Here is a 27,697-nt window from a genome sequence, read left to right on the forward strand (position 1 = left end):
TTGCAGTCACTTTAAGAGCTAGCCACGCCCACCCCCCAGCCACTTCTGACCTCCCTCGTCACCATCTTTCTCTCTCTTGTGTTTGTCTCTTGTCGTGTGTACATGTGTCTTTGTTTTTCCTCTATGTTTCTCTTATGTCTCTCTGTTTTCCTCTTCTTTAAGCAATAAATGTCTCCCTCTTCTTTAAATAATATTATGTCCTGTGAGCCTTTTATCCACCGTAACCGCCTGCCTGACTCCCCCAGCCGCATGGCACTGCCACCCTGGAGATCTTGCAGGGACCCACAGCCATCCTTGTCAGACTAGCAGCTGCTCTGCGAGACGCCCAGGGCATTCCATCATCATATTCTTTTTAAAGAACAATAGGAAGTAGACAAGATTGTCAGGCAAAACATGGGTGCATGGTGTGGTGGGGGGTGGATGTAAGGGGAGATGGGTAGAGAGAAGGGAGAATAGGAGGATTTGGGAAAGCTTAGTGGAATGGGATGGGTGGAATGGAGGAAGGGTGGATATGGGAGAAGGGAAGTAAATATCTTAATTAAGGGAGTCATTTTAGGGTTTGCAAGAGACTTGATTATAGAGGGGTTCCCAGGTCCAAGGAGAAGTCCCCAGATTGTTACTTGGGCAGCAGAGGAGAGGGTGCCTGAACTGGCCTTGTCCCATAGCCACACTGATGAATATCTTGCATATCACCATAGAACCTTCATCTGGCGATGGATGGAGATAGAGACAGAGACCCACATTGGAGCACTGGACTGAGCTCCCAAGGTCCTAATGAGGAGTAGAATGAGGGAGAACATGAACAAGGAAGTCAGGACTGTGAGGGGTGCGTCCACCCACTGAGATGGTGGGACTGATCTAATGTGAGCTCACCATGGTCAGCTGGACTGGGACTCAAGGAGCATGTGATCAAACCGGACTCTCTGAATTGGCTGTAAATGAGGGCTGACTGAGAAGCCAAGGACAATGGCACTGGGTTTTGATTCTACTGCATGGACTGGCTTTGTGGGAGCCTGGTTTGTTTGAAAGCTCACCTTCCTAGACCTGGATGGATGGGGGAGGACCTTGGACTTCCCACAGGGTAGGAAACCCTGCCTGCTCTTAGGACTCGCGAGGGAGGGGGATGGGGAGTGGGGGGAGAGAAAGGGAAATGGGAGGTGGGGAAAAAGTGGAAATTTTTAATGAATAAAAATAAATAAATAAATAAATTGAAAAAAAATAAAATTTAATTAACTTTCAAATTCTAATTAACCCAATTAAAAAATGGGGTACTGAACTGAACAGAGAATTCTCAACAGAAGAAGTTCAAAAGGCCAAGAGACACTTATGGTCATGTTCAACTTCCTTAGCTATCAGAAAATGCAAATCAAAACAACTTTGAGATACCATCTTACACCTGTCAGAATGGCTAAAATCAAAAACACCAATGATAACCTTTGCTGGGAGGATGTGGAGTTAGGGGGAACTCATCCATTGTTGGTGGGAATGCAAACTTGTGCAGCCACTTTGGAAATCAGTGTGGTGGTTTCTCAGGAAGTTTGGAATCAACTCACCTCAGGATCCAGCAATACCACTCTTGGGAATATACCCAAGAGATGCCCAATCATACTACAAAAGCACTTATTTAACTATGTTCATAGCATCATTATTTGTAATAGCCAGAACCTGGAAACAACCTAGATGCCCCTCAATGGAAGAATGGATAAAGAAAGTGTGGAATATATACGTATTAGAGTACTACTCAGCGGTAAAACAACAATGACATCTTGAATTTTGCATGTAAATGGGTGGAAATAGAAAACACTATCCTGAGTGTGAAAACTCAGACCCAAAAAGATCAATATGGTATGTACTCACTCATTTGTGGACTCTAGCCATAAACCAAGGTCATTAAGCCTATAGTTCACAAGCCCAGAGAAGCTAAATAACAAGGTGAATCCAAAGAAAAACACATAAAGATCCTCCTAGAAATTGGAAGCAAACAAGATTGCAGGGCAAAAGTTGTGAGCATGGGGGTGGGGTTAGAGGTGGGGTGAGGTTGGGGGAAGGGGAGTGGGGGAGAGGGAAGGGAGAAGGGAAGGACTGGCAAGAGCCTGGGGGAGTGGGAGGGTGGAGATGGAGGAAGGGCGGATATATGAGCAGGGAAGAAGATACCTACATTAAGGGAGCCATTTTAGGGTTGGCAAGAGACTTGGCTCTAGAGGGGATCCCAGGTGTTCATGGGGATGTCCCCAGCTAGGTCCTTGGACAGCAGAGGAGAGGGTTGCCTGAATTGGCCTTGCCCTACTATCACACTGATGATTATCTCCAAATATCACCATAGAATCTTCCTCCAGCGAGAGATTGAGGTAGAGTCAGAGACCCTCATCATAGCAACGGACTGAGCTCCCAAGGTCCAATTGAAAGGCAGAAGGAGGGAGAAGACGAGCAAGGAAGTCAGGACCTCGAGGGGTTGGTCCACCAACTGAGGCAGTGTGCCTGTTCTAATGGAAGCTCACCAAATCCAGCTGGACCAGGTCTGAATGAGCTTGTGATCAAACCAGACTCTCTGAATGTGGCTGACAATGGGGGCTGACTGAGAAGTCATTGATAAAGGCACTGGGACTTGTTTCTACTGCATGTACTGGCTTTTTGGGATCCTAGTCTATTTGGATGCACACTTTCCTGGGCCTGGATGGAGGGGGCCTTGGACTTCCCACAGGGCAGGGTTCCCTGCCCTCTCTTAAGACTGGATGGGGTGGGAGGAGCGTGAGTTGAGTGGGAGAGCGGAAGGGGAATGGGAGGAGGGGAGGAAATGGAAATTTTTGAATGGAAAAAGAAAAAAAAGAAAAGAAATCAAAATATCATTTGCAGTATTTTTCAAAGAAAACTTTAACAGATGCCAAAGAGATGCAACTGAAATTAACATGAAATGACATGACCATTATGTTTCAATATGAATGATAAGGATACTTAAGCTAGATCCACTTCGGGAATTAAAACAGAATCATCATCACAGCATAACTCCAGTCAACGAAACGCAGGGGAATTGAATGCACTCAAAACTTAAGAAGGCACGTGCTTAATGTAGTCTGTAAATCCCCAAGAAATGAAGGTGTACAAAATGACACCGATTTATCTCAGGTCATCTCAGCTCATGGGAATGCCTCTACAGGCAATGCCCTTTCAAAAGCTGGAGGACTTCTCCAGACCCGGAAAATGGAATGGTTTAAAAACATGAATGAGCGACTTCTGGAAATAAATGGGGATGATAAGGGAGTGACGGTAGTAAGCAAAAAAAGATACATCACTTTCTCAATGAACTCTCAAAATAGCTTCAGTATGGAGTAGAAAAGCAAAGACCAAACACTAAAATCCAATTTTCATTGTGAATTTCTGAATTCACAGAGGGTCTAGAAACTTAATGTGACCCAATCTTTCAGAGGCAAGATGGGGTGGGAATGGGGGTAAACAGTTTCTCAACTAGAAGAAAACGGGGTTTTCTACATTGTTTCATGCATTCCGGGAGTTCTATGTACCAAAAGCAGCGACTAGCTGGGTATGCACTAGGGTCCCAGATGAGGATCTGAATGCATCCCCTCCCCAGAGAAAGCGTGGGAAAATGCCCTAAGACTGCCAGGGCATGCAGTGCTTACCTGACTGATCCACTGTACCAGGGAGCTCTTTCCTGTGATGTCCACACGGAGAACCTGTCCTTCAGAGGAAAGTACCAGCAGGAGCCACTGAAGCAGGAGAACGTGAATCCACAGAGGCTGGGATCGGCGGCCGCGCCAAACCCTGGCTATGGATGCTCTTCCCCTGACCCGGGTCCTGCATCTCGCGCATGGGCGAGGGCAACCGAGGCTGAGAGGCCATTGCGCGGGACCGCTCCTCACGCCCAGACTACCCTCAACTAAGTTGAGCCCTCACCGGTCGGCTGCAAGGGCTCACCCGCGGCCAAGTCCGAGCACCTCCGCGCCTAGTCCGAGCACCTCCGCACCTCCGTGGCGAAGGACGATAGGCTGCAACTCCTTGGCGGCGGCTGGGGAGAAGAGGGGACTCTGGCACTGGTGGAGCTCAGAAGCTTAACAGGGGCCTCCTTGACCCCCTGCAACAGCCTCGCCCACCCGCGCATGCGCTGCCCGTGGATCTTGAGTAGACAGAAGTGTCCCCCCCCCCCGTGAACGCCCCTTCTGGGGGCGGGGCTTCTGAGGAGCTGTTGACAGTTGATCTCTTCTGGGGAAAGAGAGTCAGTTTAAGAATTGGAACCCCTTTGGTCAACCATGTCTCAGTGGAGGCCCAACTCCAGTCCCTATACTGGCAACACAAATTGAACCCACTGAATTACAATATATATTTAAAAAAAAAAGTTGAGAAGGACGGCGTGGGTGAATATGTCCAAAATATGTTATATGCATATAGGAAAGTTTCAAAGAATTAAATGAACACTTCCCCCTCTCAGTGCTGGGACTACAGGATTGAACCTATGCAAATCTTGTGTTTGCTGCCACAGTCTACATGAGTTCATATGTACATCAGTCCTTTTGTGCCTGGAACTCACTGTTTCCTTGGAATCATGCATCACCTCTGGCTCTTACAGGTTTTCTGCCTCCTCTCCTCATACCTCCCTGAACCTGGTGGGGAGGGGTTCAATCAAAACATCCCATTTAGGACAGAATGCTCCAATGTCTGTCACTTTCTACACATTGTGCACTTGGGGGTTTCCCATCTACTAGAAGAAACTTCTCTGATGTGGATTGGGCAAGACGCTGATCTATGGGTATAGCCAGCTGCCATTAAGAGATGTTTTATTGCTATGTTCCTTTATCAGAATAATAGTAGTAGGCATCGCAAAGACCATGACCTATCAGTTTGGGGTTCTAAACTACCTTGTCAGTGTAGGTCTGAGCTTTATCTCATGGAATCACAAAGTGGCTGGTTGCTCCCGTAACATTTGTGCCTCTATTAAACTAGAATGTCTTACTGTTGTAACTCACAGGTTTGTAGTTTGGTAATATTGCTGATTACCTTGATATTTTGGTATCAAGCAGATTAGCTTCTACTACCATGAGGGCTAATCAATAATGACAAAATTTCTAATTAGGCACTAACTCAGCTATTCCATATTTAATAATGGAAGTGAATGTTATTTTCAGAAATAGAGCCTTACTATCAGTTTATGGAAAGTAATCACTGGCATTGAAAATACCCTAATATATTTGGGGGTTTCCATGGGGCCTCCTTGGCCAAAAGTTCAGTAAGGTATCACCCATTCCTGGCACTGGAGGTTTTACTTGGTGGCATAAAATGTCTAGTTGTCTCCACTGTTATTTGGTAACTCCATTTAGATCCCTTTTAAACATATGTGTGTTTTAGGAATCTTCTACAGTAGTAGGCTTCCACATTGGTTTCTCAAACGTCCTTTAGAATCAGTTGTCCTCCCCATAGTCCCTCCTTTACCCTTTTCACTCATCTCCTCCCATTTTGCTGTGATCCAGCTGCCCTCACTCCCCATGACTGACAGCGGAACTTCCTTGTGGTCTGTAATTGACAAGGATGCTTATGTTCTTTCTGGCCGGTGAGTCTCCACAGAAGGGGTAGAGGTATAAAAGGTTGCTGGGCAAAATAAAGGTTGCTGTTCTTCCACCTGAAAAGAAGCCTCTGTGTCTCAATCCCGGCACCCCCAGCCAGTCTTGGCTATCCAGGCTGTGCTGACTGCAGCACCATTTTAATTCTCCTAGTATCCTTGTCTCTCCACAACAACATATTCTATCATTTATTCCTTCGGGGAGTCTCTCCTTCCCCCACTCCCTTACTGGGTATCCAACTTCTGTGGTAATTTGGAAAATAACACATATATAGAAAGCTTAAAAGCTAACATCTACATATGAGAGAAAGCATACAGTATCTTTTAGGATCTATGTTACCTCGGTTGAGATGATGTTTTCTAGCTCTATTCATTTACCTGAGAATTTTATGATTTTTAATAGCTGAATAATTGTCCATTGTCTAAATGTATCACATTTTCATTATCCATTCATCAGTTGGTGGACATTTAGGCTAATACCAATTTCTAGCTATGATGAATAGAACAGCAGTGAACATAACTCAGCAAGTATTTTCATATTTGGGATATATACACAAGAATGGCTTTGCTAGATCTTGAAGAAGATTGGTTTCTAGCTTCCTTGGGAACCATAGTGTCTAGAGAAGGTTTACTCCCACCAGCAATAAATAAGTGTCACCCTTTCTGTACATCATTGACAGCCCTTGCTTTATTTTATTGATATTGACCATTCTGGCTGGTATAAGATGAAATCTCAAAGTACTTTTAATTTGCATTTCCCTGGTGGCTAAAGATGTTGAACATGTCTTTAAAGGTTTCTCAGCCATTTCTGTTTCATTTTCTTGAGGGTTCTGTGTTTAATTCTCTATCCCAAGTTTGAATTGAATTATTTGTTTTCTTGATGTTCAGCTTTTAATGTATATATTTTAGATATTAATCATCCATCAGATGACTAATTGGGGTAGAATAGATCCCCCCACTCTATAGGCTGCTGCTTTGCCCAAATGATAAAGCCCTTTACCATATAGAAGTTTCTCAGCTTCATGAGGCCCCATTTATTAATCATTGGTCTTAATGCCTCTGCTATCAGTGTTCTGTTCAGAAAGTCTTCCTCTGTGTCAAAGAGTTCAAGACTATTTCTCCACTTTCTCTTCTGTCAGATTTAGGAATCAGATCTTGTATTCATGTACTTGATCCATGCAGCCATCCAGTTGTACTAGCACAATTTGTTGAAGATGCTGTCTTTTCTCCAGTGTATACTATGCATTCAACACAATCACCATCAAAATTCTAATACAATTCTTCACAGAAATTGAAATAAAAATCTCCAACTTTGTATGAAACCACAAAAAATTCAGAATATACATTGTTGATTTATTCTTTTTATTAATAATTGCTATTGGTAGAACGGCCATTTTACAACATTAATCCTACTGATCAATGTGCATGGGAGATTACTGAATCTTCTGATTTCCTACTTAATTTTGCCCTTAATTGCCAGTTTTTATTATACAAGTCTTTCACTTTCTTAGTTAGAGAGTTATCGCACATTTTCTGTCTTTGTCTTAGATGATTTTGAAAAGGCTTTGTAATTCTTCAATCTTATTGATTTTCTTGAGGTTTCAAGAATCAACTCTGCTTATTGTTGATTTTTTGTTATTATTTTTGTTGTTTCTAGTTCAGTGATTTAAGCCCTCAGTTTACTTCTTTCCATCTATTCTTTTGGAGTATTAATTAACCTTTTTCTAAAGAGTTCAGATGTGCTGCTAAATTACAAATATGAGAACTCTCTTTTTTTTTCAGGCAGGCACTCAGTGCTGTGAACTTGCCCTTCAAACTCCCTTCATTGTGTTCCATAGGTTTGGATAGGGTGTGTTTTCTTTTTCACTCAATTCAAAAAAATATTTTAGTGTTAAGTTGATTTTGGTTTTGACCCATTTTTCATTCTGTACTGAGTTTTTCAGTTTTCATGACTTTGTATAGTTCGTGCTGTTGTTGATAGCCAGTTAAAGCCATGGTGATCAAATAAAATGCAGGATTTTACCTCAATTTTTTAATATTTGTTGAGACTTTTCCTATGTCCTAGTATGCTATCAGTTTTGAAGAATGTGCCATGATACTCTGAGCAGAAGATATGTTCTTTAGTGTTTGGGTGAAATAATTTCTAGGCATCTGCTAGTTCCATGTGATTTGTGGCATTATCTGGCATTTCACAGTTTAGTTTTTGTCCATGCTGTCTGGAACTAGCAGAGATCCAGCTCTGTCTGTGAGGAGCATGGGCCACATAGTGAGTCCCCAGCCAGTCAGAGCTACAGAGATTGTTGGTGCCCTGGATATGGATAGCATGGCTTGCTCATAGATGCACACTTTATGATGGAATCAGCATCCATAATTTATTTATGTTGCCATAAAGGACACCCCCCCAAAGTGTCCTTTTCATTTACTTTGCTGTAACACCTGAGATTCCCTCTGCTATGTTTTGTGCTTTCTTGGTGAAGCTTATCTTTGAGATTTTGACTTGACTTCCTAAGTTATACATTTCCAGTTTTATTTCAGTTTGTGTTTTCCTTAATAATTCTCTTTCTACTTGCAAGCCTTGAAGTTTTTCTTCATATTATTCCACTGTTTGTTATCTTTTCAAATACTTCATTAAGGGGTTTTTTCATATCTTCTTTAGGAACCTTCATCAAGTTCATATTATCTATTTCTGATACTATTGTCTTGTGGTTCAGTTGTATTGCATTTTCAGGTTCTGTTGTAGCATAGTTCCTGGGTTCTGGTGGAGACATATTGTCTTGGCTATTCATGATTATATTTCTGTGCTGGTGTCTCTGGTCAGGATAACTGTGTTTCTGTGTGTATTGTCTTTGTTCCGTCAGTGTTTTCTTCCCTGGATATGAACTCTCTGGATCTTAGCGAAGTATTGTTATTATGGTATGGTAGGGAGTGCTTCTATGGCCAATGTGTGGCAGAAAGAAACAGGTGTGGGCTAGGAGAAAAGGCTGAGAGAGGCTTCAGTAACAAGCTAAGTGGATCCTCTCCACACCTAGAGGTGGATCCACAGAGTGTTGGGGTGTGGTGGGAAGATGGGATTCTGCATGTAGGTTGTAAGACTTATATGAAGAGATGGGAAGGAAGTGCTAGGGACCCTCGGTCCAGTGTCCAGTGAATACAATTGAGAAAGGGGACATGCAAGCAGATTGTTACCAGGCTGAGCATGAGAACAGAGAGATTGTAGTGGGGGACAGGAAGGAGGTGAGAACAACCTACTTGAGTCCCTGTCAGTGTGGTCACTGGCGTAGTTCTTTTATTTATTGGAAAGTGACACTAAGGAAAGGGAATTAACTGCAGGGGATGCTGAGAGGATCCAGATGAAGGAGAGAAGCTGGGTCCTCTGCAAGGTTTGTCAGAGTCCCTAGGTAATGGAGGCCAAGAGGAAGGACAAGTCAGTGCTACAGGGTTGGGGAGAAAATGGGGAAACTGAAATGTAGGACAGGATGGAGAGTAAGGGTGGACTACCTGCTTCCCAGGAATGAGTGACAACCACATTTCCATCTGGAGTATTTCTAAAGGCTTTCTACACAAAAGAATAGGAGTGAGGGAGGAAAGGAAACTCAGCAATGTTCTGCTGAGTCCTCAGTGAATGGAGGAAGAGTGATAGGACGGGCAGATAGTTTGCTACAGGAGAAGGGATGGTACCAGAAGAACTGAAATGGAGGACAAAAAGGATGATTAATCTGATCTGTCTGCTTTCCAGGTCTGTGAGCACACTGTATTCCCAGATAGACAGTGTTTGTATGTGTTCACATTTGAGATAAAGGAAAGGCAATTATCTAGAAATAGGGGTAAGAGGGTGGGAGAGTCCTCAGGAAAGAGGAAAAATGGGCTTGTTGCAAGGTTTGGCATATTCTCCAGGGATTCCACCACTTCTCTTCTATCAGTAATTCAGTCTAGATACTGTGGGAGTGGGCAAAATGGATGATGCCATCCTGAAGATCAAATGACTTCTGAGAACTTTCCTATGAGTAGCTGTGTGCGCTTGTGATTCCAGGCCAAATCTCTGGAAGATACGATGAATGCATAAAAGCATCATATCAGCATTGTCCGCAAGATCTCACTGCCATGGAAAGAATATTGTCATTTTGCAACTGAAAGCCCAAAGAGACCCAAAAATGCCTGTTCTTGGTTACCATAGCTCTCAAGAACAAATATTGGCTTAAGTATCTGTCACCAGGAAAAGGAGGAGTGGCAAGGTGGTCATTACCTGGAAATTCTATGATAAGGGAATACATCAGTAAACACAGTTCTAGATATAAGGAATGCTATACACACAAATACACACATGACCACATCATATATATATACATATATATATGAAAACGTCATGTATATAAATTTATATATAAAAGATTGTATATAATCTATGGTAGATTTATATAGAAGAAACAGACTCACTGGTGTGTACAAATACCCTTTTGATATCTCACTAACATGACCCACTTGATATGACAATTTGCTGTTTTATGTGTCTGCTTCCCTCACAGGTCAGAGAACCATTGAGCAGAGACCTCACTGGTTAAAGATGCAACCAGAAGGTGGTAGGAGACCTCAGCTCCTGGTGGGTATGGAGAGAACTCACTTCCTTGTATGCTGGTTGTGCAGGCTTAGGGCAGAAGCATAGACTTTTGTCCCAACGGTTGAGTGGATGACTCAAGATGTAGAATTGTTACTGAGAAAGAACAACACCCATGTAGCTGTAGTTATCCTGCTAGGCACAATTCTATCCTGGATCTTAGTTTAATTGGAAAGCACAATGAAAACACATGTTCCTACTTTATTCATGTTTCTGTGGCTGCAGCTGGATGATGAGTTAAGATTTTAGGTCATAGAACACACAGTGGGTATTTCTGAGACAACCAGGAGGACTTCTATTTTTGTCATTTATATCATAGAAAAAGAATCCTGAATAGTGATGACCTGACAATCATTTTTTCCATCTTTCTACATAGGGATGAGCCATGGCCAGCAGGTGGAACAGCATCCTTCTACCCCGAGAGTCCAGGAGGGAGCCAGCACTGCCATCAACTGCACATATGTCGATACTGCATCATCCTACTTTCCTTGGTATAAACAAGGACATGGAAAGCATCCTAAGCTCATTAGACAGTGATTCAAATATGGAAAGAAAGCAGGATGAAAGTCTGATAATTTTATTGGATAAGAAACCCAAACACTTTTCCATGCACACCACAAACACCCAGCCTGGAGATTTTTCCATCTACTTCTATGTTGCAAGGGCACACTGCTACCCAGGCACCTGCAGCCTCTCCTCAAACCTTTCACAGGGCCTGGAGCCCCATCAACATCCTGTATCACAGGCCTTCAAGTACAGCATATGCCAGTTGTTGGTTGGTCAGTGCCAACTACAGTGTAGACATTAAAAACACAAAATAATAAAGTTAGCTTCAACCCACTCAATACAATTTAGGATAATTTATTCTGTTTTTAGAAATTGAAATACAATTTTGTCATCCCCTTTCTGTGGTTTCAGCACATGGTGATTGTCACAGAGAACCAGAACACACTGTGTTGCAGAGAAAAACAAATTGTAGCACACTCACCCACAGATGGGACATCTACATTACACACTTTCCTCCCAAGGACAGAGGCCACCAAGGAAGGAGACTTGGAAAGAATGTCAGAGACATAGATGGGGATGACTACAAGTAGACAGTGCTTTCTGGACACACCAGGGCAGCTGCACACATGAACTCACAGAGCTTGAAAGCACAGATAAGACTTACAAGGATCAAGGCAGACAAGAGTTCCAGCAAGGAGAAGGAGGGTGAGCATTTCCACCCTTAGTTAAGGAGCAATGGGCAGTTGGTAGCTGCTGGGAGAATGGTTCAGGTTTCTATATTGGCAAGGCCTTGATTGCATTGACTACGCTCCACTGAAGGTCACACATCCAAGAGAATATGTGCTGTACAGCTTGTAAAGCAAAAACTGAGTTATTTTCTTTTAAAAGTGTGTGTGTTGGGGTTACTGGGTTGGTAGAGAAGAGTAGATGGATCTGGTAGGAGCATAGGGAGCAGGTGAATATAATCAGTCTTTTCATAACATTTCCTAAGAACTAATAAAAGAGAAAAAGAAAAATTTTAGAAGCTATGTGAATGTTTATGTATGTATGTGTATGTATATTGATAGATAAATTTTATGTATATTCATCACAATAAATATCATAGAACACATATGGTTCAGTATCACTGGCGATCGCAGTCATTGACTGTGGACATGAGACTTGCCATCTTCTGATGAGATTTCAAGTTTATTCACATGTGCTGCACAGACATCTGTGTGCAGTTTGAAGGGAAATCAGCAGAGGGCACTGCCTCTTCAGATGTGGTTAGCTTCTTATCCAGGTGGTAGTTTCACATGACAGACTGTCACTGTGCAGAAGGAGGTTCTCCTTTGAGAGTGAGAAGCTTCAATAAGGTCCTCGGGAGGCTTGTCCCGCGAGTTTGGTGAACTCAAGGAGCAAGTGTCATTGACTTCTATGGACATGCTTCCTGACACCTGCTCAGTCCTGGTGCTCCTGTTAATGCTCAGTAAGTTACATTTACCCTAGGTGGTGCTGACGTCATTGTCTTACAACTGTGGACGTCTTTACCTTCTTCCTCATAGAAAAGTGATCTTTCTTTCTTCCTTCCTTTCTTTCTTTCTTTTCAGGGATGAACAAGGGGGACTCAGTGACCCAGACAGAAGGCCTGGTTACTGTCACAGAGGGGTTGTCTGTAAAGCTGAACTATCAGACTACTGATTCAGCCCCTTTCTTTTACTGGTACGTGCAATATATTCAAGCTTCGTGGCTACCGCTGAGGAGGTCCACAGACAACAAGAGGATGGAGCACCAAGGGTTCCATGCCACTCTCCAGAAGAGCAACAGCTCCTTCCCCAGGCAGAGCTCCTCAGTGCAGCTGTGGGACTCTGCCCTGTACTTCTGTGCTCTGAGTGACACAGGGAGGGAGACTGCAGGGGAAGCTGCACACAAACCAAGGGTGCAGGAGGGCTGACGGGAGTGGCCCTGTGAGGGAGAGCTGCGTGCCTTCCCTAAGTGGGGTTTACTCAATCTCCTAAAATACAGCAACAAATTTCAGATCAAAGTCCCAGAAAACTTGGAATTTGTGGATACTCTGACAGGATAGGATGGAAGTCATTGCCAGAGACAACTCGGGATTTGAACAGAACACCAATGCTGTTCTCTCCCTAAGTGGAGGACCTCTCACAGAAAACATCTCCAGGAAAATTCTGACAGGATTTATCACTACCAAGATATCTTACAAAATTTAGTGATTGATGTTCCCCAGCAATCTTCTGTTATTACTCCTCAAATTCATGTCCACATGACAAATATAGACTCCAGTCTTTAAACATCTGTTTCACTCTCAGTCCACAACATATTTAGTTTCTTCCTTTCTTTGGTCCTTGTTACAAATGGCTCAACCTAACTTCTGGCCTCAGTTATTTTTCTATTGCTGTGAAGAGACACCATGGAAGACAACTTATAAAAGAGATCATTTAAGTGAGTTGTTTTTCTTTCTATATATGTAAAAAAGTCTTGACATTTTATTGATGGGTCACATGAATTAATGTTGTAAAAATGGCTACTCTACCAAAAGCAGTGTATAGATATGATGCAATCACAATCAAATTCCTGGTAAACTGGTTTCCCTTCCTACTCCAACAGTATTAGTGTTTAAGGCCTTGCATTGAGATACTTGATCAATTTTTAATTAATATCCTTTAGGGTAGCAAAGATATAACTTGTTCTACTACTTATTTTTCCCAGCACCATTTACGGAAGGTGTCTTTCACCATTGCATTGCTGTAGTTATATTGCTTTATGCGTCCTCAAGAGTAATTCCATTGGTCTATGTGTCTCCTTCATCAATGTAAAATGTTGTTTTGCTCCCATGATGATGTCCTACAAATAGATATCAGAAATTGTGGTATCTCCTACCTTACTATTTCTATTTAGGAAAAGCTTTGACTATTCTGAGTATTTTGTAATTTCATATGTTTTTAATGCTTTTATGTCACTCCAAATTATATAAAGTACTGGGACTTTAATATTGATATTATTGAATCTTTAGATTGTTTACAGTAGAATATCCATTACACAAAATTAAAAGCAAACAAACAAAATTCTTGTCAAGGAAGCTGTTATGTTGCCCGATAATCACACAGTTTACCATTTAGTCCATATATGTGTTCTGATAAGACTTCTATGCCCCTGGTTTCTCTACACTATAGATAATGGATGTTCACTTATGCCCTTCTTGAATATCCTATTGATGCATTGTGTCATGGAGATCCTCAGCTTTGGATCTGTACATCTGGGCCCTTCACACACTCCAGCAGTACCTAGATGAAGAGGATATTAATTCATAGGGTCTGTGCTTAGGTGGTAGCAGTTTGGAGAGCTCACCACTTTTCCTCATCTCACCACCCAGGCCCGCTCTCCAGCACTGCCCCAGCTAGTTCTCCCAATTCAGCAGGCAGAATTGAGACAGGCCAGTTCTCCTCCTCTCAGGCACTCACATCTCTCTTACCTACACTCAGTCCACAAGGGAACAGCTCTAAAGATTTGCCAAGATGATGTGCTGGGTCCACAATCCCAATTTCTGCCATTGGTGAGATGTTCTGTTCTCATGGCCCAGAGACCAACTCTCCCACCAGCTACAGGTGCATATGCTCAGGTCGGGTAGACATCTTTCCCTCACCTTTGCCGACACAAGGTGGATGAAGTAGGGTGGACTCAATTCTTTTGCTCTCACTCCCTCGGGGCCAGCTCACCTGTACCACCACTCTACAATACTCTATTGTGCTGCTCAGTTCAGGTGCAGGACCCTCTCTCCCGAGGGTCACAGTCGGTGAGGGGCAGCTCCCGGTAACTCTTTGTTAACCTCTCCTGCTTCAGTGGTAACAGGAGGCATTGATATCAACATGGCCAAGGCTGTGGCAGCACACTGGATCCAGACATAGCTTTTGGCAGCAGTCTAGGCCTGGATGTCACCAGGGCCCTGGCTGACAGTGCAGGTCAATCAAATTGGTATGGACCCAAGAGCACCATGTCCCCAGGGTGTGGTCCTATTCCAGAAATCTGCCCTGATTTGATGACAACAGGAGCATGAGACCTCAACGCAGACTGACTGAAGCAGAGACATGGACCCAGACGGATATGAGATTCCCCTCTGTATGTTGTGAATATGTTTTATTACCATTGGTTAATAAAGAATGAATTTGTTCTAACTTAGTCAGAGTTCAGAGAGTTCAGGCATATTCTTACTCCTTCAAGGTTATGACAGGAAGTTTGACTCAGGGTGTAGCTGTCTGCAGGATTCTTGGTCTAAAGTGTGGTCACTGAATGTCCTGACGAAACAGAATACATATCTCACGATATAGTTACTTGATTTTTCAGGTTTTGAAGAGGTAATTGCTCTATTTGTTCTTTGTATCATGGTAAAGCAGTCTTTTGCCTTCTTCCCCTGCTTTTGGATTAGGGTATGTAAGCATATGAGAAACAAATGTGGGCAAATTCAGTATTCACTGAGTTGCCCTTCTAACTGTATTCTGTGTTTCTGTATTTTTTTGTATCTCTGTCTTTTTTTCTTATCAGAAAGTACATGATAAGAAAATGGGGTTCAGCAGCAAAAGATCCATCAGAGGGGTGAGTTTGCTCCTGACCCACGGCAGAAGCCTGGCAAGGAGGAGCTCAGACATTCCCCGACCCCCTTGACTCCCAGGTCACTCTGCAGGGGCTGCTCCACCCTGCTAGGCCCTCTCACCTCCTATCCCATCCCAGTTTTCACCCAGGAATCCCTTCCCTTATTCCTCCCTCCCTCCCCTTCCTAGGGGCCATAAAATCCCCCAGCTCAGCCTGCTTGGGCCCTGGGACTGGGTGATGAGTGCAACCAGCCAGGAGGGAGTTCCTGTGTTTTAATAGCCTGCCTGCAGAAAGGTAGGCCTTTTGTCAGCTCAGCGAGATTCCTGGCCAGAAAAGGGCACTGATCCTCTAGCGAACATCCATCAGAGGAGTGAGTTTGCTCCTGACCCGAGGCAGAAGCCTGGCAAGGAGGAGCTCAGACATTCCCCAACCCCCTTGCCTCCCAGGTCACTCTGCAGGGGCGGCTCCACCCTGCTAAGCCCTCTCACCTTTTATCACATCCCAGCTTTCACCCAGGAACCCCTGCCCTTATTCCCCCCTTCCTCCCCTTCCTAGGGGCCATAAAATATCCCAGCTCAGCCTGCATGGGTGCTGGGACTGAGTGGAAAGTACAACCCGGAAGAAGGGAATTCCTATTTTTCAATAGCCTGCCTGAAGAAAGGTAGGCCTGTTGTCAGTGAGGTCCCTCACCAACAAGGGAACCTGACCCAGTAACCAGAATATCCATTAGAGAGCATTTGAAAGAATAGATGGGCATGCACTAAGGCAAGAATTACTCCAACAATCTGAAAAACAACATCAAAATACTAGATCCCAGCAACCCTACAACAGAAGGACTTGAACACCCTAATCCAGAAGAAGTGGGAAAAAGTGCCATTGTGAAAACAATAGAGTCCCTTAAACAGGACATGAATAACTCCCTTAAAGAAATGGATGAGAAGTATAACAAAAAGTTAGAAGGAATGAGTAAAGAAATGGATGAGAAGTATAACAAAAAGTTTGAAGAAATGAGTAAATCCGTAAATGATACTAAGGGAAACCAAAACAACACAATCAAACAGGTAATGGAAACAGTTCAAGAATTGAAAACTGAAATGGAGGCAATGAAGAAAACACAAACCGAGGGCCAGCTGGATGTGGAAAATCTAGGTAAACGAACAGAGACCACAAAATCAAGCATAACCAATAGAATACAAGAGATAGAAGAACGAATCTCAGATTCTGAAGACGCCATAGAGAAAATAAATGCTCTGATCAAAGAAAACAGCAAATCCAACAAATTCTCATCACAAATCATTCAAGAAATCTCGGACGCAATAAAAAGACCAAATATAAGAATAATAGGGATAGAAGAAGGAAAAGAAGTCTAGCTCAAAAGGCCAGAAAATATATTCAACAAAATTATAGAAGAAAATTTCCCAACCTAAAGAACGATATTCCTATGAAGGTTCAAGAAGCATACAGAACACCGAATAGACTGGATTAAAAAAAAATCCCCTCACCATATAATAATCAAAACATAAAACATACAGATTAAAGAAAGAATATTAAGAGCTGCAAAGGAAAAAGGTCAAGTAACTTATAAAGGTAAACCTATCAGATTTACACCTGACTTCTCTATGGAAACCATGAAAGCCAGAAGGTCCTGGATAGAGGTACTACAGAAACTAAGAGACCATGGATGCAAGCCCAGACTACTATACGCAGCCAAGCTACCATTCACTATCAATGGAGAAAACAAAATATTCCAGGATAAAAACAAATTTAAACAATATGTAGCCACAAATCCACCCTTACAAAAAGTAATAGAAGGAAAGTCATAACCCAAGGAATCTAACATTGCCAACACTGGCTACAATAACTCAGATATCTAGCAACCCTTCACAAGCACAATTCAAAGAAGGGAAACACACAAACTTTACTACACAAAAAAAAAATTTAAAAAAATAACCGAAGTCAACAACTACTGGTCATTAATATCACTTAATATTAATGGACTCAACTCACCTATAGAAAGGCACAGACTAAAAGATTGGATACAAAAACAGGATCCAATATTCTGCTGTTTACAAGAAACACACCTCAACCACAAAGACAGACATCTACTCAGAGTAAAGGGTTGGGAAAAAGTTTTTCAAGCAAATGGACCTAAGAAACAAGCGGGTATGGCCATTCCAATTTCCAACATAATTGAATTCAAACTAAAATCAATCAGAAGAGATGGAGAGGGACATTTTATACTCATAACAGGAACAATGCATCAAGAGGAATTCTCAATCCTGAATATCTATGCCCCTAATATAAAAGCACTCACTTATGTAAAAGAAAACCTTCGAGAACTCAAGGCAGTCATCAAACCTCACACACTAATAATAGGAGACTTCAACACACCTCTCTCACCAATGGACAGGTCAATCAGGCAGAAACCCAACACAGAAATAAGAGAATTATTGGAGATAATGAATCAAATGGACTTAACAGACCTCTATAGAACATTCCACCCAAATAGGAAAGAATATACCTTCTTCTCTGCAGCTCATGGAACCTTCTCGAAAATTGACCAGATACTCGTAACAAAACAAACTTCCACAGATTAAAAAAAAAAAATAGTAACCACCTGTGTCTTGTCGGATCACCATGGAATAAAGTAAGAATTCAACAACAATTCTAACCCCAACAAGCCTATAAACTCAGGGAAGCTAAACAGTCAACTACTGAATCACCACTGCATCAAGGAAGAAATAAAGAAAAAAATTAATGTCTCCTTTGAATTCAAAGAAAATAAAGACACAATGTACACAAACCTATGGGACACTATGAAAGCAGTGCTAAGAGGAAAGTTCATAGCACTAAGTGCCCACATAAAGAAAACGGAGAAAGCACAAATTGGAGAAAGCACACCTGAAAGCTCTGAAAAAAAAAAGAAGCAGATTCACCCAGGAGGAGAAAAAGACTGGAAATAATCAAACTGAGGGCTAAAATCAACAAAATAGAAACACAGAAAACAATCCAAAGAATCAATGAAACAAAAAGCTGGTTCTTGGAGAAAATCAACAAGATTGACAAACCCCTAGCCAAACTAATCAAACGGCAGAGAGAGAATACACAAATTAACAATATCAGAAATAAAAAGGGGGCATAACAACAGACACTGAGGAAATTCAGAGAATCATTAGATCTTACTACAAAAGCTTATTTGCCACAAAGTTGGAAAATGTACAAAAAATGGACTTGTTTTTAGATAAGTACCATTTACCAAAGTTAAATCAAGACCATGTGAACAATCTAAATAGAACTTTTAGTAGCAAAGAATTAGAAGCTGATATCAAAAAACTCCCTACTAAAAAAAGCCCAGAACCAGATGGTTTCAATGCAGAATTCTACCAGAACTTCCAAGAAGAGCTAATACCTATACTCCTTAATGTACTTCACAATATAGAAACAGAAGAGTCATTGCCAAATTCTTTATGAAGCTACAGTTACCCTGATACCAAAACCTCACAAAGACTAGAACAAGAAAGAGAATTACAGGCCAATCTCACTCATGAACATTGACGCAAAAATTCTCAACAAAATACTGGCAAACCAAATCCAAGAACACATAAGAAAAATTATCCATTATGATCATGTAGGCTTCATCCCAGAGATGCAGGGCTGGTTCAACATATGCAAATCTATCAATGTAATCCATCATATAAATAAACTGAAAGAAAAAAACCATATGATCATTTCATTGGATGTGGAAAAAGCATTTGACAAAATTCAACACCCCTTTATGATAAAGGTGTTGGAGAGATTGGGGATACAAGGATCATACCTAAATATAATAAAAGCTATTTATAGCAAGACGACAGCTAGCATCAAAATGAATGGAGAGAAACTCAAAGCCATTCCACTAAAATCAGGAACACGACAAGGCTGTTCACTCTCTCCATACCTCTTCAATATAGTGCTTGAAGTTCTAGCAATAGCAATAAGACAGCATAAGGGGATCAAGGGGATTCGAATTGGAAAGGAAGATGTTAAACTCTCATTATTTGCAGATGATATGATAGTGTACATAAGTGATCCCAAAAACACTACCAAAGAACTCCTACAGCTGATAAACACCTTTAATAATGTGGCAGGATACAAGTTCAACTTCAAAAAATCAGTTGCCCTCCTATACACAAAGGATGAAGGAACAGAGAGGGAAATCAGAGAAACTTGGCCTCTCATGATAACCAAAAATAGTATAAAATATCTTGGGGTAACTCTAACCATGGAAGTGAAAGACCTATTTGACAAGAACTTTAAGTCTATGAAGAAAGAAATTGAGGAGGATACCAGAAAATGGAAGAATCTCCATTGTTATTGGATTGGGAGGATCAACATAGTAAAAATGGCAATTCTACCAAAAGCAATCCATAGATTCAATGCAATCTCCATCAAAATCCCATCAAAATTCTTCACAGACCCTGAGAGAACAATAATCAACTTTATATGGAAAAACAAAAACCCAGGATAGCCAAAACAATCTTATACAATCAAGGAACTTCTGGAGGCAATACCATCCCTGACTTCAAACTCTATTACAGAGCCACAGTATTGAACAACTTGGTACTGGCATAAGAACAGAGAAGTCGACCTATGGAATCGAATAGAAGACCTGGATATTTACCCACAAACCTATGAACACCTGATTTCTGACAAGGGAGTTAAAGGTATACAATGGAAGAAGGAAAGCATCTTTAACAAATAGTGCTGGTATAACTGGATCTCAACCTGTAGAAGAATGAAAGTAGATCCATATCTATCACCATGCACAAAACTCAAGTCCAAATGGATTAAAGACCTCAACATTAATCTGACCACATTGAACCTGATAGAATAGAAAGTGGGAAGTAGTCTACAAGACATGGGCACAGGAGACCACTTCCTAGCACAGACAATAAGAGAATCAGTGAATAAATGGGACCTGCTGAAACTGAGAAGCTTCTGTAAAGCAAAGGACACTGTCAGTAAGACGAAAAGGCTACCTTCTGACTGGGAGAAGATCTTCACCAACCCCTCATCAGACAAAGGTCTGATCTCCAGAATATACAAAGAACTCAAAAAACCAGACACTAAAACTCTAATTAACCCATTAAAAATGGGGTACTTAACTGAACAGAGAATTCACAACAGAAGAAATTCAAATGGCCAAAAGACACTTAAGGTCATGATCAACCTCCCTGGCAATCAGGAAAATGCAAATCAAAACAACTTTGAGATACCATCTTACACCTGTCAGAATAGCTAAACTCAAAAACATCAATGATAGCTTATGCGGGAGAGGATGTGGAATGAGGGGAACACTCATCCATTGTTGGTGGGAATGCAAACTTGTGCAACCACTTTGGAAATCAGTGTGGCGGTTTCTCAGGAAACTGGGAGTCAACCTCCCTCAGGACCCAGCAATTCCACTCTTGGGAATATACCCAAGAGATGCCCTATCATACTCCAAAGGCATTTGTTCAACTGTGTTCATAGCAGCACTATTTGTAATAGCCAGAACCTGGAAACAACCTAGGTGCCCCTCAATAGAAGAATGGTTAAAGAAGGTGTGGAACATATACACATTAGAGTTTTACTCAGCGGTAAAAAACAATGACATCTTGAATTTTGCATGCAAATGGGTGGAAATAGAAAATGCTTTACTGAGTGAGGTAACCCAGACCCAAAAAAGAGGAACATGGTATGTACTCACTCATAAGTGGATTCTAGCCATAATTAAAGGTCTTTGAGCCTATAATTTGTGATCCTAGAGAAGCTAAATAAAAAGGTGAGCCTGAAGAAAATCATATAGTTATCCTCCTGGATATTGGCAGGAGACTAGATTGCCAGGCAATCTTAGGTGCATGGGGGTGGGGGGTGTGGTGGGGGTGTGAATGTAAGGGGAGGTGGGTAGAGAGAAGGGAAAAGGGGAGGATTCGGGATAGCTTGGGGAAATGGGATGGGGGAGAGAGGAATGATGGATATGGGAGCAGGAAAGCAAATATCTCAACTAAGGGAGCCATTTTAGGGTTTTCAAGAGACTTGATTCTAGAGGGGTTCCCAGGACCAAGGAGAGGTCCCCAGATTGTTCCCTGGACAGCAGAGAAGAGGGTGCCTGAACTGGCTTTGTCCCATAACCATACTGATGAATATTTTGCATATCACCATAGAACCTTCATCTGACGATGGATGGAGATAGAGACAGAGACCCACATTGGAGCACTGGACTGAGCCCCCAAGGTCCAAATGAGGAGAAGAAGGAGGGAGAACATGAACAAGGAAGTCAGGACCGCGAGGAATGCGTTCACCCACTGATACAAGGGGACTGATCTAATGAGAGCTCACCAAGGCCAGCTGGACTGGGACTGAACGAGCGTGTGATCAAACCGGATTCTCTGAATGTGGCTGACATGGGGGCTGACTGAGAAGCCATTGATAATGGCACTGGAACTTGTTTCTTCTGCATGTACTGACTTTTGGGGATCCTAGTCTGTTTGGATGCTCACCTTCCTGTAACACCCAATTCTGTGTTACCCTCTCGGTACAGTTCGCACGCCTCTGTACCTTATGCGATTCGGGGCAAAGGCCTGGAGATTGAAAGAAACACACAAGAGTCCTGGGTCATTCGAAAGGAGATCAGCCGAATGTCACTTTATTCAATTTAGGGGAAAACCTATATACTTGGCTGCTGCAAAAGGATTACCTCTCAAGCAGGTGGGCCCTGGCTGCTGCATAAAGATATCCTCCCAGGCAGTGGGTATCTGGCTGCTGTATAAGGATATCCTCCTGGGCAGGTGGAAAATCACCATACCAAAGGTAAAACAATGCCCTTCAGCTAATCACCAGACTAGGAGAGAGGGAGCACAGGAGCAAACAGGATGCTTAGCTGACTGGTGAATAACCGTCCTCAATATTCACCCCAAGGAGCAAGGATAAATGGGCCCTACACCTTCCTAGACCTGGAGGGGGGGGGGAATTGGACTTCCCACAGGGCAGGAAACCCTGACTGCTCTTAGGACTGAAGAGGGAGGAGGAGAGGGAGTGGGGGCAGCGGGAGGGTATTGGGAGTAGGGGAGGAAGTGGAAAGTTTTTTAAATAAATAAAAGGGAAAAAAAGAATATGGGGTTCAAAGGAACTTTAAATTTCTCAGGTTCTGGTTGTATCCATGAAGGCGGTCAGTGGTATGGGAGTATTCTGAGGTTATTTAGATAATATTGAGAGTGAAAATAATGGAAGAGCAGGGTGCTGTAGGAACTCCTTCAGCCAGTAGCCTTTAAGTTACCAGCCCACTTGGGCATGACCTCTTATACTATAAATGGCAAAGTAAAGTGTGTGCCCTCCCTCTTTTCTGGCTGCTGGATTCAGTTCCTGTTTTCTTAGTTTGTGCAAAGGTCTTTGTTTTGCGAGTCTACTCCTAAATAAATTTTTATTATACTCAAAAAAAATTAAAGAATCTGCCTTGGCCTATGGCAGGGCAGAATAAAGCTAAGTGGGAAATGCAAACAGAGATATAGAGAGAGTAGGTGGAGTCAAGGAGAAACCATGTAGCTGCTGAAAGGGAAAGACACCAGAACCTAGGTAAGCCACAGACTCATGGTGATACCCAGATTAATAGAAAAGGGCTATAGAAATCTGCCTAAGTTATTGGGTGAACAATGTTGCAATCAATACAGTTTCTGTGTGATTGTTCAGGTCTGGACAACCAGGAATAAAAGAGCGGCCACCATTTACACCAGACAAGGCCCCCAGTCCCTGCCCACATGTCACTCTGGGCCTGGGTATCAGCACAACACTCTAAGAAACACATGCCCCCATGGGAGCACATCCCTTTAACACCAACATGGTCACAGGTGGTGGCCGAGTCTGCAGGTGATTGCAAGGACCTCACTGGTAAGAGAAATCACCGATACCAAAACAGACTCCCACATCTGTGTCAGGGCCATGGACTGGATATGGCCCTTGGTAGCAGTCCAAGCAAGGACATTATCATGGTCTCTGGTGGCAAGCGGGCCATGAATTTCTTTAATATTCCCTTAGTAAATGTTCTCATTTCCAGAGAGGCTTTACAGAAATACTATTGTGTTTCTCATTAATTTGGCATACATGGTTATTTCATGAAATGTGTAAACAGAATGTTATATTTTAAGGATGGTTAAGTATATGACCACAAGGATACAGTATGAATACTTTTTCCATCATGCAATGCATATCCACGGAGTTGGCAACACCATCCACATTCACATACTGGTGTAGCTCTGGCAGACTGTGAACTCACTATGCAGCCCAAGTTGGGCACTCAAGAGCTATGGTCTTGTAGGAGGTTCTGGAGCCACTGGAGTGAGAACCACACCCGATCAAAGAAATTGGTTCTAAGAGAGAAGAGTTGGAAATCACTTTTGTATTAATAAAAATAGTCATTTTATTCAATAGGGGCTTAAAGAGAGCAGTCAATATAAATAGTGAATATCCTTCAAAAATACTAAAACACAAAAAAATCCAAAGAAAAAGACAAATCAATAGCAGAACCTCAAACCATAACAAAGAAAACCAACAGAAGCAAAGCAAACAAACTTCAACCAAAAACGAAACAAAAAAATTAAGCAAGCAGCATTCTCTTTCTGCAGATTTAGCAGCACAGACCTACAGCCTGTCACTGGACATGTTTGGAATGCTAGGAGGGCTGTCATCAATTGTAAAAAGCATTTTCAAAGCTAGTATAGCCAGGTTTCCTTGCAGATTTGTAAGTCAAGGCCTCATCATCAGTTAGTTTGAGACATATTTCAAGAGCATTCTTTGTGGCCCTTTTGGGCAGTTTTTGATGGATATACTTGGAGATGGATCATGTGGAGGTCAGCTGGTATTTGCCTCATTGGTAAGTTCACAGATATAAGGGGGTGTCTTCTGAGGAAGAGGCCTTGATCCATGGGTGTAGAATGTCATAGGTTCAAGGCATCTTTGACTTCTTGGGCCTCCTCAGATTTCTCAAGATCTGCTATGTGAGAAGGAAAAGAAATCAGACCAATAAGCAGCCTGGCTGGGCCACCAGCTAGAAAACAATCAGGCTCCATTCATACTGGAAGCCAAGGTCGAGAACTCCCAGTCCCCCCAATGCCAACTTTGCTGGGGATGGGATGAAATGGTGGCTCACTTGCCTGTGAGACTTGACCTGCTGTGGCAGCTCTGTCTGCAGGAGGCTCTCATCCTGGACTGTGACCTGTTCCGACTCAGATTGGAGATTTTCTGACCTAGAGGAGGAAGGCAGTTAGGAAAAAAGCCTAATGGGGACCTGCTCTGTCATCTGTTGAACCTGAATCAGCTGTATTCAGCTGGACAATCCTACATGAGGATGTTCCCCAAGAGAAGGGTCAGAGTGCACCTGGGCTTGTATTTTTTTTCTCAGCTTTTATGATCTGGTAGAAGATGAACTGAGAACTACACTCTGCTGAGCAAGAAAATACAGCACATTTCTCCAGTGGTATAGATTTTGGAAAAAAATAACAGTGTAGCAATGTCTGAGTAACTGTTCAAGATAGATATGCATGGCCTTGATTAGCTACCAGGTGAGTGTGAGCAACCTGGGAAACTCAATGTATACCCTCTAGGGGAGCCTGTAAAAGCGTTAAAGTTTCTAATTATTCCCACAGCACAGAAACGTGCCTGGGTTCAACTCCTCAATCAGTAAAGCTTCTTATAGCCAGAAAAATGTTTGCACAGGAAACCAATGCACACTGCAGAGAGCCTGTAATGAGCAGGAGTGTGCTGCATGCAGATCTCCCCAGAGGCATGAACTCTCTAAAGGTGATGATCTGGAAGAAAGATAAAGTGGCAGGAGCACTCAGTGTCCTCCACAACTAACCCTCCTCCTGCTAGGTTTAGGACTACCAGAGGAAGAATTATGAGGAGAAACAAAGGAACAGATACTAAGAAGACACTAGAGAGGTCAGAAGGGAATAAGGTATAAACGATCCTCAGAAACACCAAGAACAAACATGGTGTTTCCTGGTGATATTCTTGTTGACTGGACCAGCACAATACCATGAGGTGTTCTTTGGCTGTGGCTGAGAGACATCCAGAAAGTGAGAATCCCCAAAAGGACAGAGATCCAGGTACAGGGGCCTGCTTCATCAGGTTCTTCAGTCTTTCTTCCAGGCTTTCTTGCTCCTGTTCATTAGAAGATTATGTTCTGAGAGGAGGGTTGCTCACTCATGTACATACAAGAACTCATGAACACAAACAAATACATGTATGTACACATAGAAGCACATTGTAATCCAGTAATATGTTTAGTTTACCAGATAGTGATAATATAAGAAAAAATCATCAGGGATACTATTGAGAAGAAGGTTAACCTTTGCTGAATGAGAGAAACACCTGGGCATGAAAGATAGGCAGCTCAGTCATTGAAATGTCCATCCTGTCAATCTACTTCACAGACAGGTGGAGCTCTGGAGTCCTGGCTCCTTAGCCAACTGTGCTTAGGAAATTCCTAGGCTGTGGAGTACAGGAATGTTTTCCAGCACAGTACCACTGGATGCTACTGGACCTGCCTACAGGTCCTGTTTGTTAACTTACTCATTGCCCCCAAGGTGAGGAACTTCCTCCAAAAGGAGCTCCCTTTGCCACAGGCTGCCTCACTTCAGACCCAAAGCAATGAGTTCAGGAAACCAGAAAATTTTGACAACCAGGAGTCAAAATCAATAGTTCCTCCCCGTGAGGTGATTGTGTTAGGAATTTCTTTGAGTAATGTTGACAAAGTCAGGCCAAATGATGTATTATTTCATAGTGAATAACATTCCATGGAAGGGCTCAATCACACTGTTCTTTTTCACTCATCAAGTGATAGAGATCTGGGTAGTTTCACTGTGAGGCTACTCTGCGAATTGCTGCTACAACCCTGATGTTGCCTAGCTTCTCTGTGGACACCAACTTCATGTTCCATAATCACTGGGTCACCTGGGACCTACAGTCTAACTCTCTGAAGAATTGCATATGGCTTCCCGCTGTGCTACATCATTTTATACCTTCGGCATCTCTGAGAGTCCTCATTTCTCCCAACCCTCCAGGAGGCTGATTTTAACAATTTGAATACAAGCAGTTACTGAGTTCTACAGACAGGACACATGGTGAGTGCTTTAGAGCCAGAAGGTCTTGGATAGATGTGCTGCAGACACAAAGAGACCATGGATGCAAGCCCAGATGGCTATACCCAGCAAAGCTTGCATTCACCATCAATGGAGAAAATGAAGTATTCCAGGACAAAAAAAAAATTTAAACAATATGTAGCCACAAACACAGCCTTACAGAAAGTACTAGAAGGAAAACCACAAATCAAAAAAGCAAACAAAACCCATAATAACACAGGCTTCTAACAACCTTTCACCAACACAACTCAAAGAAGGGAAACACACAAACACTAACACCAGGAAAAATAACCAGAGTTAGCAACCACTGGTCATTAATATCACTTAATATCAATGGACTCAATTAACCTATAAAAAGGCGCAGGTTAAGAGAATGGATACATAAACAGGATCCAACAATCTGCTGTTTACAAGAAACACACTGCAACCTCAAAGACAGACACTACCTAAGAGTAAAGGGTTGGAAAAAGGTATTGCAATCAAATGGACCTATGAAACAAGCCGCTAAAGCAATACTAGTAACTAACGGAATAACAGGAACAATTAATCAGGAGGAAGTCTCAATCCTAAACATCTATGGCCCTAATACAAAAGCACCGATATATGTAAAAGAAACATTACTAGAACTCAAAGCACACATCAAACCCCATACTATAAAAATAGGAGATTTCAACTCTTCTCTCTCACCAATGGACAGGTCAATCAGACAGAAACCTAACAGAGAAATAAGAGATCTAACAGATGTAAAGAAACAAATAAACTTAACAGACATCTATAGAACATTCCACCCAAACAGAAAAGAATATACCACCTTCTCAGCATCTTATGAACCTTATCAAAAATTGATTACATAATTGGTAACAAAGCAAACATTCTGAGATACAAAGAAATAGTAGCAACCACCTGTGTACTATCAGATCGCCATGGAATAAAGTTAGGATTCAACAACAATTCTAATCCCAGAAAGCCTATAAACCCATGGAAACTGAACATTCAACTACTGAATCACCCCTGCATCAAGGAAGAAAAAAAGAAAAAATTAATGTCTTCTTTGAATTCAAAGAAAATAAAGATACAATGTACACGAAGCTATGGGACACTATGAAAGCAGTGCTAAGAAGAAAGTTCATAGCACTAAGTGCCCACATAAAGAAAACGGAGAAAGCACACATTAGAGACTTAACAGCACACCTAAAAGCTCTAGAAAAAAGAAGCAGATTCAACCAGGAGGAGTAGAAAACTGGAAATAATCAAACAGGGCTGAAATCA

At 42.2% G+C, this 27,697-nt stretch overlaps 1 protein-coding gene across 1 annotated transcript in view; it reads right to left on the minus strand.

Annotated features, from left to right (window-relative positions):
* Window positions 1–3,926: 3,926 nt before the first annotated feature.
* LOC125395210 (large ribosomal subunit protein mL51-like) overlaps window positions 3,927–27,697 on the minus strand; it is a 39,276-nt gene continuing 15,505 nt past the window's right edge. The window contains exons 3-4 of the mRNA XM_087912341.1: window positions 24,436–24,532; window positions 3,927–4,046 (exon numbers count right to left, since the gene is read on the minus strand). Of these exons, the coding sequence (XP_087768467.1) occupies window positions 3,927–4,046; window positions 24,436–24,532 (217 nt within the window). The remainder of the gene's footprint in view (window positions 4,047–24,435; window positions 24,533–27,697) is intronic.

This window comes from Myodes glareolus, chromosome 12, assembly GCF_982192425.1.
Source record: "Myodes glareolus chromosome 12, mMyoGla1.1, whole genome shotgun sequence".
Lineage (NCBI taxonomy): Eukaryota > Metazoa > Chordata > Mammalia > Rodentia > Cricetidae > Myodes > Myodes glareolus.